General features: G+C 39.5%; 1 protein-coding gene across 3 annotated transcripts in view; it reads right to left on the bottom strand.

Annotated features, from left to right (window-relative positions):
- Window positions 1–18,859, bottom strand: part of LOC122548398 (probable E3 ubiquitin-protein ligase HERC1) — a 349,687-nt gene that overhangs the window by 235,792 nt on the left and 95,036 nt on the right. For all 3 annotated transcript variants that reach the window (XM_043687001.1, XM_043686981.1, XM_043686991.1), the window contains exons 16-20: window positions 16,889–17,021; window positions 8,948–9,139; window positions 6,414–6,626; window positions 3,531–3,704; window positions 2,100–2,211 (exon numbers count right to left, since the gene is read on the bottom strand). In XM_043687001.1, coding sequence (XP_043542936.1) covers window positions 2,100–2,211; window positions 3,531–3,704; window positions 6,414–6,626; window positions 8,948–9,139; window positions 16,889–17,021 — 824 coding nt within the window. The remainder of the gene's footprint in view (window positions 1–2,099; window positions 2,212–3,530; window positions 3,705–6,413; window positions 6,627–8,947; window positions 9,140–16,888; window positions 17,022–18,859) is intronic.

The raw sequence follows: 18,859 nt of genomic DNA, 5'->3' as shown, positions 1-18,859 counted from the left end.
ACAAGCAACATGAATTTGGCTGGGACAACACTACCATTATAGGGCAAGCCAAACAATGAACAGCCAGGGAATTCCTAGAAGCTTGGCATTCATCCACAAACTCCATCAACAAACACATAGACCTGGATCCAATATACCGGCCACTACAGCGGACACTGAAACTGACAACCGGAAGCGGCAGGGACAGGCCACTATAAATGCCGGAGGAAACACCACAGAAGCGCTTCACAGGAGGCTCCCAAGCACTTATACTGATACTAGAAATTTCCCAAAACTTGAAATCCAAGTGGCTTGTCACAATGAATAGTTAAAGGAAATTATTATCAGTAAAAAGTTTGCAGCGGAGAAACTAATGGGGCTGAAAGTTAGTGAAATCTCAGGACCCGATGGTCTATCTTCCAGACTGTTGAAGGAGGTGGCTAGTCAATGCATTGTTGCATCTTCTAAACTTATACAGATTGTGGTATGATTCCTGTGAATAGAAAGGTACATCCTACTCTTAAGAAGGGAGCAAGAGAAAAAAAAACTGTGAACTATAGACCTGTTAGCCGTACTTCAATACTCAGGAAGATAGTAGAACCAATTAAAAAAGTTGGGATGAATGGACATCTGGTTGATAACGATCTGTTTGGGCACAGTCAGCATTGATTTGGAACTGCAAAATTGTGTGTTTAATGAACTTGGGTGTTTTTTTTTGAAGATGCTACTAACAAAATAGACAAAGGAAAACAGATGGCCATGGTATTTTCAGATAAGCTTTGATAGAGACCTCACAGAAAGCTGGTTAGTAAAATTAAAACTCATAGGATAAGTAGTAATGTTCTGATCTGAATTAAATGATTGGCTAACAGACAGAAAACAATATGAATAAATGGACCATTCTTATGTTGGCAGCTGTGACTTGTGGGATACTGCACTGATCAGAACTTGGGCCCAACTGTTCTTAATGTATTTCAATGAATTGGAGCTAGGAACCAAACGTAATATTCTCAAATTATGGGTGATATAAAGTTGAGAGGATGTGTGTTTGAGGAAGATGTAAAGCAGATTAAGGAGAATTTGGACAGACAGTGAATGAGGCAAGAACACGGCAGATGGAATATCACGTGGGAACATCTGGTGTTATCCACTTCAGTAAGAGAAACTGATGTGTAGAGTATTTATATGGTGAGAGGATAGAAAAGGGTGGATGTACAAAGGAACCTAGTTGTCCTTATTGATAAATCACTGAAGGCTAACATGCAGGTACAACAAATGTTTAGGAAAGCAAATGGAATATTGACCTTTATTGCAAGAGGATTTGAATACAGGAGTAATAAGTCTTATTTCAATTGTATATTAGCTTAGTTAGCCCACACTTGGAGCACTGCTTGCAGTTTTGGAGTCCTGTTTTCAGGGAAGATATTATTGTCATAGAGGAGTATAATGAAGATTCACAAGACCACAAAGAGATATTGGGCAAACTGGGTCTGTATCATCTAGAGTTTTGAAGAATGAGAGGTGATCCCACTGAAATACTTAAAGAGCTGGAGAGGGTAGATATCAGCAAAAATCTATCTCCTGGGTGAAAGGTCTAGGGCCAGAGTCACTACTCAAAAATAAGGGAGATGCTAGTTAGGTCAGAGATGAGGAGACTTTTTTCTATACATAAGGTTGTGAACCTTTGCTGTTCTCTATTACAGAGGGCTGTGCAAACTCAGCCTTTAATACATTTCTGATGACCAATGGACCAACATACAGGAACATGGAGATGGGGTGCTGAAATGCACTGAAGTATTCAATCAGCCAAAACTGTATTGAATTGGGGGGGTAGGCTCAATGGGCCGAATGGCCTACTCCTGTTCCTATGTCTCCATTTTTAATAATCTATTCTCATGCTCCATCTTCACCCTCTTGTTTTACTTTTTAGCTCTCCTCTGTACTTTTACTATTCAGCTTGGTTCTTTACTCTAGTATGAAAAAGTCATGTATCATAAGCTTCCTTTTTCTGTTTCATTTTAATCTCTAAAGTTTAGTCAACCAGATAGCTCTAAATTTGAGGTCCTTCCTTTTTCCTTCAGAGGAGCATGCCCGTTCTTTTTTACATTTACTGAAATTACCGGTCATCTTTGCACGCCTCTTGAAATAAGCCCGTGTGCTTGAGTAATACTGCAAGAACAAATCGGGACACTGTGTCCAACAAGTGATCTCCATTTGTACCATGTTCCCATTCTGAAACAAAGCAAATCAAACAATTGCTTAATGTAATCAGAATACTACTTACGCAATTCTTAACTACCAATCAAATTAGTTTATTTAAAGTAACCTTCAATGTACAAATTTAATGATAAATTCTTGAGCCCAACCAATAAATAACCAGATTTAATAAATTCAGTTTTATTATGTAGCATGGCAGAAATTAAACTCAAGGGACAGAAAGTTAACTGCCAAGGAACAGCAGTGATTATGGGTATTGAGTGTGCATGGAATATGGGGAAGAGAAACAAATTCATCAATTTTTGTGGACAGGATACACATGGCCAATTTTCCACATTGCGAGACAGATGCCAGTGATGTAACTATGCGAACAGCTTGGTGAGGGACAAGGCTAAGTTCTAGAACACAAACGACCAGTGATACATCCAGGATATAGTTGGAGCCCAGACCCTTTATTGTATCCAGTTCCGACAGCTTTTCCTTGATATCACTTGGGAAGAATCACTTGTAGAAGTCTGACATATTGGATGCTGAGGCCCTCAGGAGAAGCCTGAGATGAATCAGTCAGTCAGTTCTGGCTTATTATGATCGCAGGTGTTGCAGCCTTGTATTTTGTACTGATATGCTGAGCTCCCCCATCATGACAATATTTGTGGAACCTCCTCCTTCAGCTCATTATTTCATTCTCCACTACCATTCATGACTGGACACAGCAGAACTAAAGAACTTTGATCTGATCTGTTGGTCATGAAATTACTTAACACTGTCTATTGCATTCTGGTTCTGTTTTTTCAGGATGTTAGACGTTTTTGAGGTTTCAATTTGGCATGTCATTTTTCAATATGTCTGTTGCTGTCCTCCCCTACTCACTGAGGAGGAGGGTGGAAATTATAAAAGTAAAGGAAATGATGTTCAGTTGTATTACAAGTTAAAGGTTGAATACAATTCTGTCGCTGCTAATGGTCCCCATTGCTTCATGAATTCCCAGTTCGGAGCTGCTCAAATTCGTGGAATAATTTAATCGACACAACTCAATTTACTGGGGATAATACCTCTTTTTCAAAGCAGCATGGGTTATCAAATTATACAGAATGCTGTTAACTAAACCCATGCCATTAACTACCTTTCCTGTTCACAAGCAGCTAAAATTTCAGTTCCAATTAAAAAGGAATTAATTTGAAGCATTTCATAATGAGATTAAATCTATCAAAGTTCAGTTCAACTAATTACATGATTTGCAGTGAATCACATCAAAACAATAGAACTAACATTCAAAAAAGCTAGACAAGGGATAAAACAACATTGGATGAAATTATACAACAGTTGAAAGTTACCATTGCTGTTGGCGTAAACCTGCATTCGGTTCCAGATTTTGTACCCTGGTTCTACTGAGGTACCCAATGCGATATCTATAAGTGCTGCAGTGTCCTCAGAAACCCGGAACTCAAAAGACTTCCTGTCCACACAGCCAGCCAATGCTTTTCCAGTGAGACAATTCATGAGCAAATCTGCAGCAAAAGAACAACTTCTGTAAAATAATTTTTCACTACTGAGAAAGATATGAATGTACAAACATCGTCCAAGCAAAGATACATAGAAAATACAATTAGGTTCTTCAACTCATTGAGCATATGGTACTATGATTAAGGATTGTTTCCTTATCAGATCTTCGTCATTTGATATATTCCAGAGTTAAATATACAGCTGACAAAGCTTGCATGCTTCAGAACAAAAAATGAATAATTTAAAAATTCATATATCTAAATAGTAAAGAGATTGTAGATTATATTCTGGATATGCACATTTAGCATGGTGTACATTTCCGAGGCTATAGCCCCACAATTGAAAGGACAGATAAAAGAGAACTGATTAATGCTAAAGAGTGAAAGGGTTCTTTTGCAAGCAACTTCCAAACCACCAACCTGAATCATTTAAAAAGACAAGGACAGCAGATGCATGGCAACAGCAGTCTGCAAATTTCCTTCCAAATCATTATACACCAGCATGACCTGGAACTATATTGCCATTCTTTAATGTTGTCACATCAAGATCCTAAAAACCCCTTAAAAACAGCATCGTGGCTGTACCTATATGATATGGACCGCATCTGTGCAAGCTGCTGGTCACCATAACGGCAATTAGGTATAGACAACAAATACTGGTTATGTCAAAGACATCCACACCTGATCAAAGTAGTCGAGAAAGTTTAGGATCTCAACATCATCCAACACTGATCAATCTCAATACCAATTAAACAATTAACCAACAGAACCACAAAATTACATTGAAGAAAATCAACACTAGCTCAGTACAGGGAAGGTGGACCATTTAGATTTAACTACTTTATACAACATGCAGTGAATTAATGGACTAATCTGTGTGAGCCACAATTATATATAAACTCTATAACATCAGTAAATTTAAGAGAAAACTGAATATCTTTTTGTGAAAGAAGTAAATGATGAGGGATACAATCTGGCCATTTTGAAAAGGGCTTTCCTACACTTCCATTGCACTTCTAATAGAATCAGAGTCATACAGCATGGGAACAGACCCTTCAGTCTAACTAGCCCATTCTGACCATGTTTCCAAACTAAACTAGTCCCACTTGACTGTGTTTGGCCCATATCCCTCCAAACCTTTCCTATTCATGTACTTATCCAATGTCTTTTAAATGCTATAGCTGTACTCTGACAGTTCAATCGACACACCAACTACTCTGTAAAAGTTGGCCTCTTTCCCTTTTTAAAACTTTCTCCTCTAACCTTAAAAATATACCCCCATGGTTTGAACTCTCCCACGCTAGGGAAAATACCCTGGCTATTTACATTATCTATGCCCCTCATGATTTTATAAACCTCCATAAAAGTCACTCCTCAGCCTTCTAAGCTTCAGTGAAAAAAGTCCCAGTGACAAAAGTCCCAGGCTATATAACCTATTTTTATAACTCAAACTGTCCATTCCTGACAATATCTTGGTAAATTTTGTTCTAAACCCTCTCCAATTTAATAATATCCTTCCTATAGCAGGGCAACCAGAACTGCACACAGTACTACAGAAGAGATCTCACTAAAGTCCTGAAAACCTCAACATGACATCCCAACTCTGATACTCAAAAGGTCTGAGAAATGAATGCAAACATGCGAAATGCCTTCTCAACCAACAAAAAAAAGCTGAAAGAACTGCATTTGCTGTAAATCAGAAACAAGAAATTGCCAGAAAAGCTCAGCAGGTCTGGCAGCATCTGTAGGCAGTTCTGACGAAGGGTCTCGCAACCCAAAATGTTAACTGATTTCTCTCCACGGACGCTGCCAGACTTGCTGAGTTTTCCAGCAATTTCTGCTTTTGTTGCCTTTTTAACCACCTTGTCTACCTCTGACACAAATTTCAAAGAATTATGTACCTGAACCCCTAGGTCTCTCTGTTCTACAACACTATCCAGGGCCCTTGTTTGTTTTACCAAAATACAATACCTTGCATTTATCTAAATTAAATTCCATCTGCTACTCCTCAGCCCATGGACCCAAATGATAAAGATCATTTTGTAACCCTAGAAATCCTTCTTCACTGTTCACTACACTACGAATTTTGGTATCATCCATGATCTTACTAACCATGCCCCCTATATATAAACCACTGGGTGAGAATAAATGACAAATGTGTATCCAGTACCAATCTCTGTGGAACACCATTGGTCACAGGCCGAAAAACAACTCCCCATCTTCATATCCTACCATCAAGCCATTCCCTCAGATATCTGAAAATGCTTCACAGTAATTTATGTTGCGTATAATCACTGTTTTGAAGGTACACCTGACAGGCAAATTGTTACACATTGTTCCAAAATAAGTAAATAGGCTAAATGTTTAGTTAATTCGTTTTTTTTTTCCAATATCTTTCTAGTTTCTATCAAAACGTTTATGCATATTACAGTTTTTGATAAATTTAAGGTAAAATTGAATGGCCCTCATCCCTAATGACTATAACCTCACATGTTGTATCCACTCCAGGAGTTGATATATGAGAAATCACTGACAACAATTACTCAAACATAAAATTCTTAGGAAACATGAATGATAATTACTTGGAGTAAAGTTGCATAGAAAAACGTACACCATTTATCGCAGTGGATTAAAAGACTTGGTAAAAGCTCAGTCAAGACTTAGCCAGTTACATATTTCTTAAACGGTACAAGGGACATAAAAACATGAGCCTACCAAGTTGTTCAGAGTCAATTTCAAGTCCATTGTTGAGGAGGTGGCTTTGTAGCCAGTATGCAGAGTTCTCTTCTTCCGCTGAACAAACAGGACCTTGCAGCATTTCTCCAAGACACTGCCCAACAGTGAAGGAAATCGTCCGTTCCATATCAATTAGCCAAATCCAAGATTTAGCATCAGTTGAAATGGATTTTTCTGGACTGCTTTCAGATTCTAAGAAATAGTTAACATTACATTTTAATTGCTGAGTTCCTCAAGTGACTTCACTTCAACTTATATGACGACAATGTAAATAGAAATAACAAAGCTAATAGCATTTGGCATACTATAGCAACAAAATCCCCGATCAGATGCAAGGTAAAATGTGGAAGCCCCAAAGCTGCTGCCAAATTGTGGCATTCTGCCATTAACTTTGTGAAAATAGCATATCACTGCCTAGTTCATCACAGAGGTATTCAGTCGCTTAAATTTGCTTTATTTGCATGGGGAACAATTAACTTCATCTCAAAAATAAATCTTGTCCAATGCATTCCTAAATTAGATTTTTAAACAATGCAGTCAGCATTAGTTGTTTTCAAACAACCTCGGACACTAAAAGTATGAATTTTCATTTCCTCAGGTTGCTGAGAATTTCAAAGATATAAATTTAAAATTACATTCCTTTGTCTCTTATTTTTCCTCCCTCAATCCAATTTTTCTTTCCCTCTCTAGTTGTATTTTTATACCTGATTTACCATACATTTGCAACCTTTGATCTTGAACTTTGCATTTTGCATTTCACAATCCTTTAACCTGATTGATTAAGGCAGCAACAGTTGATTGCCCAAATGCTCAGTTTTCCTCACTGCAACACAATATCAATTTATACTTTCAATGTCTCGCTATGCAACAGGTGATACATCCAAACATGCAAACATGCAATGACTATTCCAACCAAGAGCATTTGTTAATGGATAATTTTGCAAACTATGAACAACTGCTTCGGAATTTCCCAAAATATACAAATGAGAAGGAGTAAGCCAATCAGCCCTTCTCGTCTCTTCCAGCATTTCATAAAATCATATCAGATCTGATTGTAACCTCAAATTCACATTCATACTTACCACTGATTACAATCTCTGGATCAGTGGTGCTGGAAGAGCACAGCAATTCAGGCAGCATCCGAGGACAGGCAAAATCAATCTATCTACCTCTGCCAAAAAAACATTCAGTCTCTGCTTTCATTGCAGTTTCAGGAAGAGAATAGCAAAGGCTTGCAACACTCTGTGAGGAAGAATTTCACCTAATGTTTTAAGTGTGACCTCGGATTCTACATTATCTCACTCTTAGCCTCTGAAATCCTTCCAGAGGTTCTAGGTTTTCATCAAGTCATCGCTTGCTCTTCTGAACTTCAAGGACACAAGCCTAGTCTCTCCAATATTTACAGTTAAGACAATCTGCCCATTCATGGTATGTTGGCAAACCGTCTCATAGCTGCACAGCAACACACGACAATAATGTGTTTTATAGCAGAATAAAATGCTTATTTTTAAAATCAACTTCCAAAAGAGTGTATTACTGTGTTAGTGTGAGAGAGGTGAAATTTACACCATAGACACTGCTGGATCTTTGAACAGCTTTGAGGCAAATAGCATAACAAAAATCTGCTCTTGAAACTGTACCATGGTGCACGCTTCTGCACTCAAAATTATCCAGGCTCCCTAACTTCATTGCTTCTAACAAAATGGAGTCAAAGCTTCTGCCTTTCAAGCAGAATACAATCTGTCACAGTCTGGCAGCAGGAACCTCCTCACCCTAAAACATGTCAGATACATGGACTCAGTAAGTCAGTGTGGCCAGTGCTAATCTTCATTCTGGATCACCTCTGCACTCTTTGCCTGATTCCAAGGATCCCATAGAAGTCATATGACTGTCATCCATATCCACCGATTCTCCCTCTCCACGCCCCCCTCCCCCAAATAAAAGTCTGAATAATTGAAAGTTAGACTTGAGTTCTTACAAAAGTGACATTTCAGCTAACATTTGAGATTTCAACGTGAACACAGTCAATGCGATCTAGAAGCAGGCTGTCTGTGTCAAGAAAATTATGAGCCAATTCTCCACTTTGGAGTACAGGAATACCATAGCTACCTAGTATGAGCAAAGCCCAGAATGATTGGATTTAGTTTTCCCTACAATTGTACTAACAGTTACCAACAGTTTAACAGTTACAGATAAAGTAACCAAAATCTCTGCTATCACCCCACATGGAGACATTCTGCAACAAACTCAATCAGCTTCTGCACGATGATTATACACCTGAATAAGTGGAACTTCACCAGCTGACCAGTGACCAGATTCAAAACAATAGTGGCAGCGCACATTGTATGTTCCATCTACATACTCCAACTGCTAAAGAGTATTAGCTGCAGGCCAAAGGAGCTTTAACTAACTAATCTGCATAACTTAATTGTTGATTTGTAACAATACTCATTTTAGCCCATTTCCAAATTAATTCATTTCACTAAAATGACAGCGAAATCAGTTTAACTAACCATGCATTGTCCATTCGAGTTCCTGCTCCTCCAGTAACATAGCAGCTGGTAAAAGCCGGATTAGATGATCAAGAGGTTGGAGCAGATCTAGAAGATTGCTTAGTAAAGGTCGTACAATGCTAACAGGTAGCAACAGAAGGGAGTAGATCACTTGACACAAAACACTTCCAGCAGCAGAGTTAAAAAGAATACCTAAAAGCAAGAAAACAAAATCACAAAATTTTGAAGGACCAAAGCTTTTAATAACCATTGATCAGAATGCTGACTTTTATATCTATACTAGCTTCTTTTTCTTACATTAAATAATCAATATAAACTTAATAGTCATTAAAGTAAGATTCCCATGTGACACAAAATACTTCACTAAAATTCTGCATACAACTGTAATCTAGCAATATAAAAACACTAATTTATCTTCTATGGGAACTTTTATTTATATAATTAAATGCTGAATATAGCAGCTTAATACAAAGGAAACACCAATTTACTTAAAATTTGAAAATGTGTTACTAGTTTTTTTAAACATGTAAAATGCATAATTTATTCAGATACATAGGTTATTAAAAAACCTATTTTTGCAGGGCCTTATCACATCATTTAACATCTTAAAATAATGAACCACAATAGAGAGGAACCTCGATTATCCGAACAACACGGACAGGGGGTATTTTGTTCGAATGTTCAGATAATCGAATGCCGGATAACACAGTTTAGCCAAGTGTCAGGACCTTGCAATCTTGTCCGGATAATCTGAAATTTGGATAATCGAATGCTGGATAATTGAGGTTCCTCTGTACTGTATATTGAAATGCAATAACGTATGCAGGAGAAAATGGAAGTCAATGTTACAGCATGATTTCACAAAGATCAATGTCTGAATAAATTCGGTAGTCTGTGCAGACAGGCCAGGGAATAGTATTGCACCAGAGACTCAGAAAATCAATGCTCTTGTAACATGAGATTTAATACAAGCGTGGCCCAAATATCATGAAGCCGAGATCCTTTATCCTGCTGACAGTTGGTTATTAGAAACAGGAAAGGAAATTAAGGATAAACAAGGACCTACATACACTATGTACATGGAACAATCATGTAGATTACAATGGGCTGAGGAATTCCTGTCTGCTCCCCCATCCCATCAGCCCACTCCCTACCAAAGACACCCCTTCTTTCCGTGACAATGTGTTCAACTACTCTAGATCCCCTCTTTTTTTCCTGGCATCTGCTGATGGAGATCTGGAAAACTGCATTTCCCTTGCTCATTTCCCCCAATCAGGTCACCACCTGAAGGTCCCATTTCACACTGCCCTGCTTGAAACTTGCCATCCCGGCAATAATACATAGCACAATGCTAAGCAGCTGCATGTTTCAATAGTGGCTAGAAAGTTCAAATTCACATTAACAGTAGTATTTTCCTCTTGTACTACTATCTACACAAATAGTATGTGTTGGGGCAATGTCCAGATTTACTTGACAGGACCTTCTCAGCTTTGTATTTGTACTAGAAATTTCCAAGGCATCCAAGCACTGTGGCAGATTGTCTACTTTGGGGTCTCGGTCAGTCAAAGCTTTAGCAGTCATACAACTGGCAGCACTTCTGAGTTCAATTTCTGCCTTGGGCCTCCCTGAACTGGATGCACTCTTGGATTCAAAACAACCAGATAACTTCAGGATTCCACACCACTCGAGCCATTACGTATCAACACTTGAAGCTCTGTGATATCAGTGAGTGAGTTGTTTGTCTTCACATCATTCACCAGACTCCTGGCCTCAAGCAAACTCCCTCTGTGTACCACTTTGAGACTGTTCTCCAGCTATTGATTCAACAACATAAGTGTGGCCAGCTGTGAACAGTTCCTTGATGACTCTGTGGGTTCATGGTCCCACACGTCCTGTATCTTATCCTGACACTTCACCTGATGAGGCGCAGTGCTCCAAAATCTTGTGATTTCAAATAAACCTGTTGGACTATAATTTGGTGTTGTCTGACTTCTGACTTATTCCGATCTTTGCTATTCAGATTTTTGAGGCACACCATTGCACATTACATAGGTTAATCTGTTAGCCTTGTGATCGGTCAATCTTTTTCTTCTCAGCACTTCTCTCAGAACTCAAATTCTATTTTAATCATCTGGCATACGACATTCAGCTATCCACTCACTGACTTCACCATCTCCATCAGAAGTGGTCAGTCTAAGTAGACAGATTAAAAAAAAGAGGCAGTGTGGAGAAAAAAAAACTCATGGAAGAGTATTGGATGCAATTCTAAGCATAAACTGAAATGAGTCCTCAACAGCCGGTATCCCTTCACCAAATCACCTTCTACTTACATGTGTTGTGTGCTTGGCACTGATCCAACTCCCTCAGAGACGACTCTCAGAATGAACAGGATGCCTGACACTCCTGTTTATACAAGTCAGCCAGGGCTCCCTGATTGGACCTGATTAACTGCCCCAAATCAGGGAACTCAAATTCTGAGATCCACCTGGCTGACCTCATTATAATCACTACATAAATCGGCTCCAGAAAGCACTCAGGTCACTTTTGTTTACTCTCAAGAGGCAAGGTATGCAGATAGTCAAGCAGAGTACATTTGAATCATTAGCACTTTCCATTACCCTCTGAATGCATCTGTTGGCAATGCCATAGAATTTGCAAAGCTCCAATAGGATCTTGCTCTTGACATTGCACCCTGATCACTGCAAATCCAACATGGAAGACAAATGAACAATCTATCATGCATGAACACACCAGCTGTAGTGGAGGCTTTTTGATCACGTGTGGGAATGGCCTGCACTTGAACTTGGTAAAGACATCTGTGAGTACAAGAATATGATTGATTCCATTATTACTAAAATCCATTGCAAGGATTTCAAAGGTCTCTTGGCAACCATGAATCCCAAACTAGGGTGAACTCATTCTCCTGCTTTGGCCAAAGTACACCTCTCACAATTACAGTATTAGTCATCAACATCAGCAGCTATCCTGTGCTGTAACATTGTTCTCTGGTAACGGTGATCATCTTTCATGTTTGATCATCAATTGCTACCTACACTTGACATTTGAGGCAGTCAGGGAGTTCGAGTTATTTCACCTCTCTTTTCTTGACATGAACCAGCCAAGAGAGGACTTCATCCTTCTTCCCGATTCTTTTCAGCATCTTGACAGTTTCCATGCCTATCAGGATTCCCTCTGACTGGTACTGGGTTGATGGCCTTCTAGTAGTGGTACAGTTTACTGATACCCATGTCAATCAACTGAAGCTGAGGCTCTCTTTCAAAATAGATGGCAAAAGTGAAACTACACCTGTCTCCATCTGCCTGTACCTGGATAGGACTTCACTCTTAAGCATATTAGTAACACACTGCTGAATCTTGGTCTGAATGCCATAGGGAATCTGGGTTGGAATTCTGCCACTGACTTGGAGCATGCGTATGATGTCAACCATAGCCTCCTTCAGCCAGGCAGGGTTGGTTTTATCTCAAGGTCAAAGTCAATTTTCCAACTAAACGTATCAGCATTTGTGTTACGTTTGCCAGATCTGTACTAGATCTGGAATCGAAATTGTGCAAGTTCAGCAACCCATTTGGTATCTGTTGCTCCCAGCTTGGCAGACAATTGAAACTAGCTGAATGGGTTGTAGTCTGTGAACTGCAGGAATCAGAATGTCTTTGAACTCTGGGAAATAGCCCATCTCAAAACTCTTAGTCTGTGTTTCATATCATAATAATTTTCCATAGTCCTTTCACTAAGCATAAGCAACAACCATTCTCTTGAATTGAATGGAATTGATTGTCACGTGTACAGAGGCACAGTGAAAAGTTTTGTCTTGTGAGCAACACAGGCAGATCACACAGTTAAACAGCGTCGATAAGCATACAATAGGTAAACAGTAGCAAAACCCAAAACACAGGTACAGGTGAATGCTAAGAGTTTGTGAGCCCACTCAATATTCTGACAACAGTGGGTAGAAATTGTTTCAAAACTGGCTAGTGTGTGTATTCATGCTTCTGTTCCTTCTCCCCGATGGTAGAGTTTGTGGAAAAACATTGCCAGGATGGGATGGATCTTTGAGAATGCTGACGGCCTTTCTTTGACAGCGGGTCTGGTAGATGGAGCCTATAGATGAAAGGTTGGCCTTTGTGATTGCCCGGGCCGAGTTCACCACTCTCTGTAACCGTCTCCGATATTGAATGGTACAGTTGCCATACCAGGGAGTGATACATCCAGACAGAATGCTCTCACTGGCAGACCTATAAAAATTGGCAAGGGTATTCACCGTCATGCCAAATTTTCTCAGCTGCCTGAGGAAGAAGAGACGTTGTTAGGCCTTTGTAACCAGTGCGTCCACATGAACAGTCCAAGAAAGCTTGTTGTGGATGACCACTCCCAGGACCTTGACACTCTCCACTCGTTCCACCTCTGTACGGTTAATGAGTAGAGGGCGTGTAACATCCCACCGAAAGTCCTTGGTTTTGCCGGCATGGAGAGCTAGGTTGTTCTCAGTGCACCATTTTTCGAGGTCTCCCATCTCCCGTCTGTAGTCTGTTTCATTGCCATCTGAGGTTCGACCGACTATGGTGGTGTCTTCAGCGAACTTGTAAATGGCATTTGTCTGGTATTTGGCAACATGGTCATGAGTATACAATGAATCCAGTAGGGGGCTGAGTACGCACCCCTGGGGGGGGGGGGCTCCAGTGTTGAGTGTTAGTGAGGATGAAATATTGTCCTCAAACTTTACTGATCTTGTCATTGAATCTGTGACAGCACTACTCCTGGGCCACAGAAACCAGCGTTTGTTTCCAATACAAGGAAATTGGAAATTCAAGTAGCCAAGGGAGGATGATGTGACAAGCTTCTGCTGGAGGGTGCTGTGGTTCAACCTCTGATTCTCCTTAAAAATATCATGTCTTGTGGATCTTTTCTCAACTGTGCCTGCAACATTCTGATTTCCTCAGTAAATCATGGAGTAGGATGGCCAAATGTCTTGCACAAACCTTTTGAAGTGACCAGCTGGACCAAGAAACTCATACAGTTCCTTCTGCATCTTAGAGCAAGGCCATTTCCCTCCTCCTCAGATCTTCTCATCGTCAGGAGTAATGCCTTCCTTGGTAACAAAGTGCCCCACATACTGTACTTTTGTCCAGAAAAGTTTGCACTTCTCTGGTTTGAATTCTGAAATTTAAATCAAGCATGAAATATATCTTCCATTTAGATGAGAGACCGAAAATTAAGATTACCAAAAGCTTTATCCATTGTAAAACTAAAGAAATCAGGGGCATGACCGTGTACAATCAACATTCTTGTGCATTCTAAAATTCCCTGGTGCTTATTTGCAATGCTGTCTTTTCAGCATTTCAATCAATGATGGGTAGCTGGTTATAACCGTGACCCAATCGAGACTGCAGAAAACATTGGCAGAGGGTAAGCATTCTTATGGGTCTTTGCCTTAAGTGCCCAGTAATTAACACAAATCCTCAGTTTTGTGCCTTTCTCATTAGGACTTCGGGAGAGGTGTCTGGACATGGTGATTCTTGGATGTCGCCTCCATCCAAAGACTTCTGCAGATTGTTCCAGACATCCCCCCCATGATGGTTTGGAATCTAGTGGTAAGAAATCTTCAAACAGATCGTCATGTTTAGTCACAATTCTGTGGTTTACCTGGTTGAAGTATCCAATGTCATCATCATGTTTAATCAAAGTTTTCCAGTACTTGGTGAATGTAGAAACAAGCTGCATCTACTGGCACTCCTCCAACTTGTTGAAATGAGGTAAGAGTATGTCCTTCAGTTGGTCCTCTGTCCATGGCAGTGGCAGGTTTAAGGACAGCATTGGGAGCTCATGGTTGGAGGGAAGCATCTCTGTTGCTGAAATTGGTGAGCCAAATGGGTAATCTATCCTTTTCTCCCACAGTGATGGGAGTAGCTCCCAGGATTATACCTAGTGTGGTGCTTTAGCAAGGTCCAAAGTTGACTAATTGCAGATGGTTGGCATGATCTTTAAGAACTATAGTGGTGCAGGCATGTAAAAGAACAGCCCAATTCCCTGCTAGGAAGGTCAAAGCCCTGTGCCCTGTCTTCTGACCTTGTATTGTGCTGCTCATAGCAATCACCATATTGGTTTTCCAAGGACATCCAAATATCTCCTAATATGTTTGACCTCGACACAATGACACAGTGCCTTCCTTCCACTGGAGTATTGATGAGGTCATGAACTTCTAGAAATCCCAGATAATGAAAAGTGTGATTAAGTAAAGAAAGGGAGAGCTCAATGAAGCCATGAAAGGTAATGTCTGACCCAATGAGTAGGGACCTGGATGAGGGAAAAGACAATCAGCTCTCACTCTTCAGCCTGATAGACATGGAAAAACTAGTGATAGTTGACACCTCCCACAAAATGTCAATTAGACATAATGCTTCTATCTCGCCAGATCTCATGTTCACTGTAGGAAAATACTTAATGGTTTACAGAAGTCTCAGATTCTTCCTGAAGAAACCCCGCTCTCATTTGGCTCTTTGTCAACACTTCTTTCAAGCAGCCAGGGGCCTTACCGTGAAGATAGGATAACGAGGAATGTATCTGCGCTGATTGTGCAGCAATTCATTCCAATTTCTGCTTCAGTCTGAGATCTACGTTTCTTGCCTGGGTTAACAGTCATTTCCCGGATGATGTATTGGACTTCGAAGACCAGTAAACAGGGCATCACTTACTGATTAAAAATCTGCCTATTTCGGACTTCAATATAATTAATGACATAGGCTCAACTGCACTCTGTAGTACAAACATCCACAGATTCACTATCCTCAGAAGACATTTATTCCCATTTTAGTCTTAATTAAATAACCGAGGTAAAAACAATGACTGCAGATGCTGGAAACCAGATTCTGGATCAGTGGTGCTGGAAGAGCACAGCAATTCAGGCAGCATCCGAATACAGGCAAAGGCAAATTAAATAACCTCCTATTCTGAGATTATGCTTTCTGGTCCTCGACTCTTCCAGTGGGCAAACTACCTCTTCACACCTACCCTGTCAAGCTCCCTATAGACCTTAAGTGTTTTAACAAGATCACCGCTTATTCTTCTAAATTCCACCAAGTACAAGCCCAACTTACTCAACCGCATCCTTCCTACTAAATCTTCTGCAGACTGCCTCTTATGCTAATACATCTTTCTTACTATAAAGGGTTCACAAAACTGTTAACAGTGCTCAAGGTGTGGTCTAATTATTGCTTTGTATAGTTTTAGTAAGACTATCTTATTGTTATATTCTATCCTATTTAAAATAAAGGCAAATATTCCATGTTTGCTCCTTATTATCTGTTAAGATTGTATATGCTAACATTGAGATTCATGCATGAGAACCCCCACCTCAAACCCCTTTGTGCTATAGCTTTCTGCAGTCTTTCTCTATTTAAAACATTATTCAGTTCCTTTATTGCTCCTGCTAAAGTATATAAGCTCACATCTTTCCACATTATATTCCAACCACCAAGTTTTTGCCCACTGAATTAACCCATTTGTACATCTCTGCACTGCCATCCCCACTTATCTTACCACCTATTTATGTGTCACTCACAAACTTAACAACAATTTCTTATCCAAGTCATTTATATTGTAAGTAATTATTACCTCCTTAAAAAGATTTTAATAAATTTGTCAGGGATAATTTGCCCTTCATGCTGCCAATCTGACACTGCTTGACAATATCATGTATTTCCAATTGCTCTGCAATTTTGGATTTTATACTGTCCTTTAAAAATAGTTTAAGTTGTGAACTGTTTTTTGGCTTGGTTGGGGTGCTAAAAGGGGAATTAATTAATAGCAAAATTACATGTGCACAAGGCCCGAAGAGCTGTTTATAACATAAGAAAAAAAGTAGTATTTTGGTGAAGACAGGCATTTAGGATATATACATAAAACCTGTATAGGGGGAGCTCTTACCATGTAGTTTTTCTGTGACACTTTTATCCAGCAAGCTTTCTTTCAAAAGAAGAGCAGATCGTCTGTAGGTATCAGATGCATATAGCAGCAGCAACTTTACATGTTTATGCAGCAAATCTATGCTCAAGTGATCCTAAAATAAAGAATACAGGGATGACACGATATCACGTCAGAATCATCAAAATAACTATTCACAATTTCTGATAAAACAAAGCTTGACATCACCTAATGAATCTGGTCCTGACTTACTTGCTCGCTTTGATTTTATTCAACCTTCGAGATTCAGCACCATAAGTTTCGAACATTAATCTTCATTTCCCAGAAAACAATGTTCGAGAGCACCAGCTACACTCACATTCAAATATTTGTGGGCCTTGTTGTATGTGTGAGAGCATGGGTGTGGTGGGGCGGGGGGGAGAAGAAGAGGCACAGTTGAAGGGTGTGCAAAAGATAAAAACCATTACCAAGTCAATTAGAAGAAACTATCCAACTTGGTATCCTTGTCCTACAGAAGGGGTAAGACTAATTGTAGTCTCCCCTCCTTTCTCTTTTCTCAAGGAAATTCAGATAAACCTTATCTAATCATTTCACTTTCAATCGTTTCTCTTCCTAATCCTGCATCATTACCTCTGGTGTCCCCATGGATCAATCCTTGACCTCTCCTATTTCTCATCTATGTTGCTGTTGCTGTTTTAAGCAACATTGCCTGAAAGCACATCAATATCCACGTGTGCAAACAATACATAGTTCTACTTCATTACCCACTATATTGACTCCTCCATTATTGCTACATTTTATCCAACAGCCATTACCAAATAAGCAAGAGTTTCTTCCAATTAAATACTGAGTAGACTGAAATGATTATTTTCAGTCCTTGTTCCAGATTCTGTTTTCTAGTTACTGACAGCTGTTAGAAGGCTATAAGCCTTAAAAGCAGAAGTAAGCCAGCCAGCCCTTTCAGTATCCTCTGCCCTTCAATGAGAACGTGGCTGACCTAATAATCCTCAACTCAACATTTTTGCCCTTTCCCTATAAGCCTCAATTCCCTTACTGATGAAAGTCCTGTCAATCTCAGCCTTGAACATACTTAACAATACAGTCACAAAAGATCCTCTGCAGTGAAGAATTTCACAGATTCATTACTTCCAAGACAAGAAATTCCTCCTATTGTGTTTTATGCTTGCAACCCCTTATTCTGAAATTGTGCACTCAGTTCCAAGACTTTCCCACAAGGAAAAACCTCTCTACATTTATCCTGTCATTGTACATTTCAAGGTCGCTTCTCAACCTTCTAAATTCCAAAGAATACAGGCCCAATCTACTTGACATCCATTCATTAGACAGTTCTTCCATACCTGGTATCAGCCTGATGAATCTTTTGTGGGTTAACGCCAATACCACAATATCTTTCCTTAGATGAGGGACCCAAAACTGTTCTCAGTATTTCTATGGTCTGATTAGCACCTTGTATAGTGTTGGCAAACTCTGCCTACTTTTATGCACCATTCCTTTTGGAGTAAAGGCCAACATCCTATTTTTTGTTCCTATTACCTAACGAGCTTTCAGAGATTTTGCAAATCACTGTTCGGTTCCTTTTTGTAAAACTTTCTTTTAAATAATATTCAGCAATTCAATTCTTGCTGCCAAAGTTCATAAACTCACATGTAACCTATATTATATTCTAACTGCCAAGACTTTGCCTACTTGTTTAGAAAAACAAGTATACATCCCTCTGCAGACTCTGTGCTATCCCCACCACTTGCCTTCCCACTTTTGTCATGTACATTCACCCTGGACTCAAGTAGCATAATAGCTGGTACCTTATCAAATGCCTTCTGGAAGTCTAAATATATTAAATTTACTTATTTCCTTCTATCTATCCTCCTCAAAATATTCTAGTAAAAATGATCAGGCATGATTTCTTCCTCACATCAACTCTGCTTGCTCATTTAATGTATTTCGAAATCCTCT

Source organism: Chiloscyllium plagiosum, chromosome 1 (assembly GCF_004010195.1).
Source record: "Chiloscyllium plagiosum isolate BGI_BamShark_2017 chromosome 1, ASM401019v2, whole genome shotgun sequence".
Taxonomy (NCBI): Eukaryota; Metazoa; Chordata; class Chondrichthyes; order Orectolobiformes; family Hemiscylliidae; genus Chiloscyllium; species Chiloscyllium plagiosum.
This window is presented reverse-complemented; position numbering and strand designations above follow the sequence as displayed.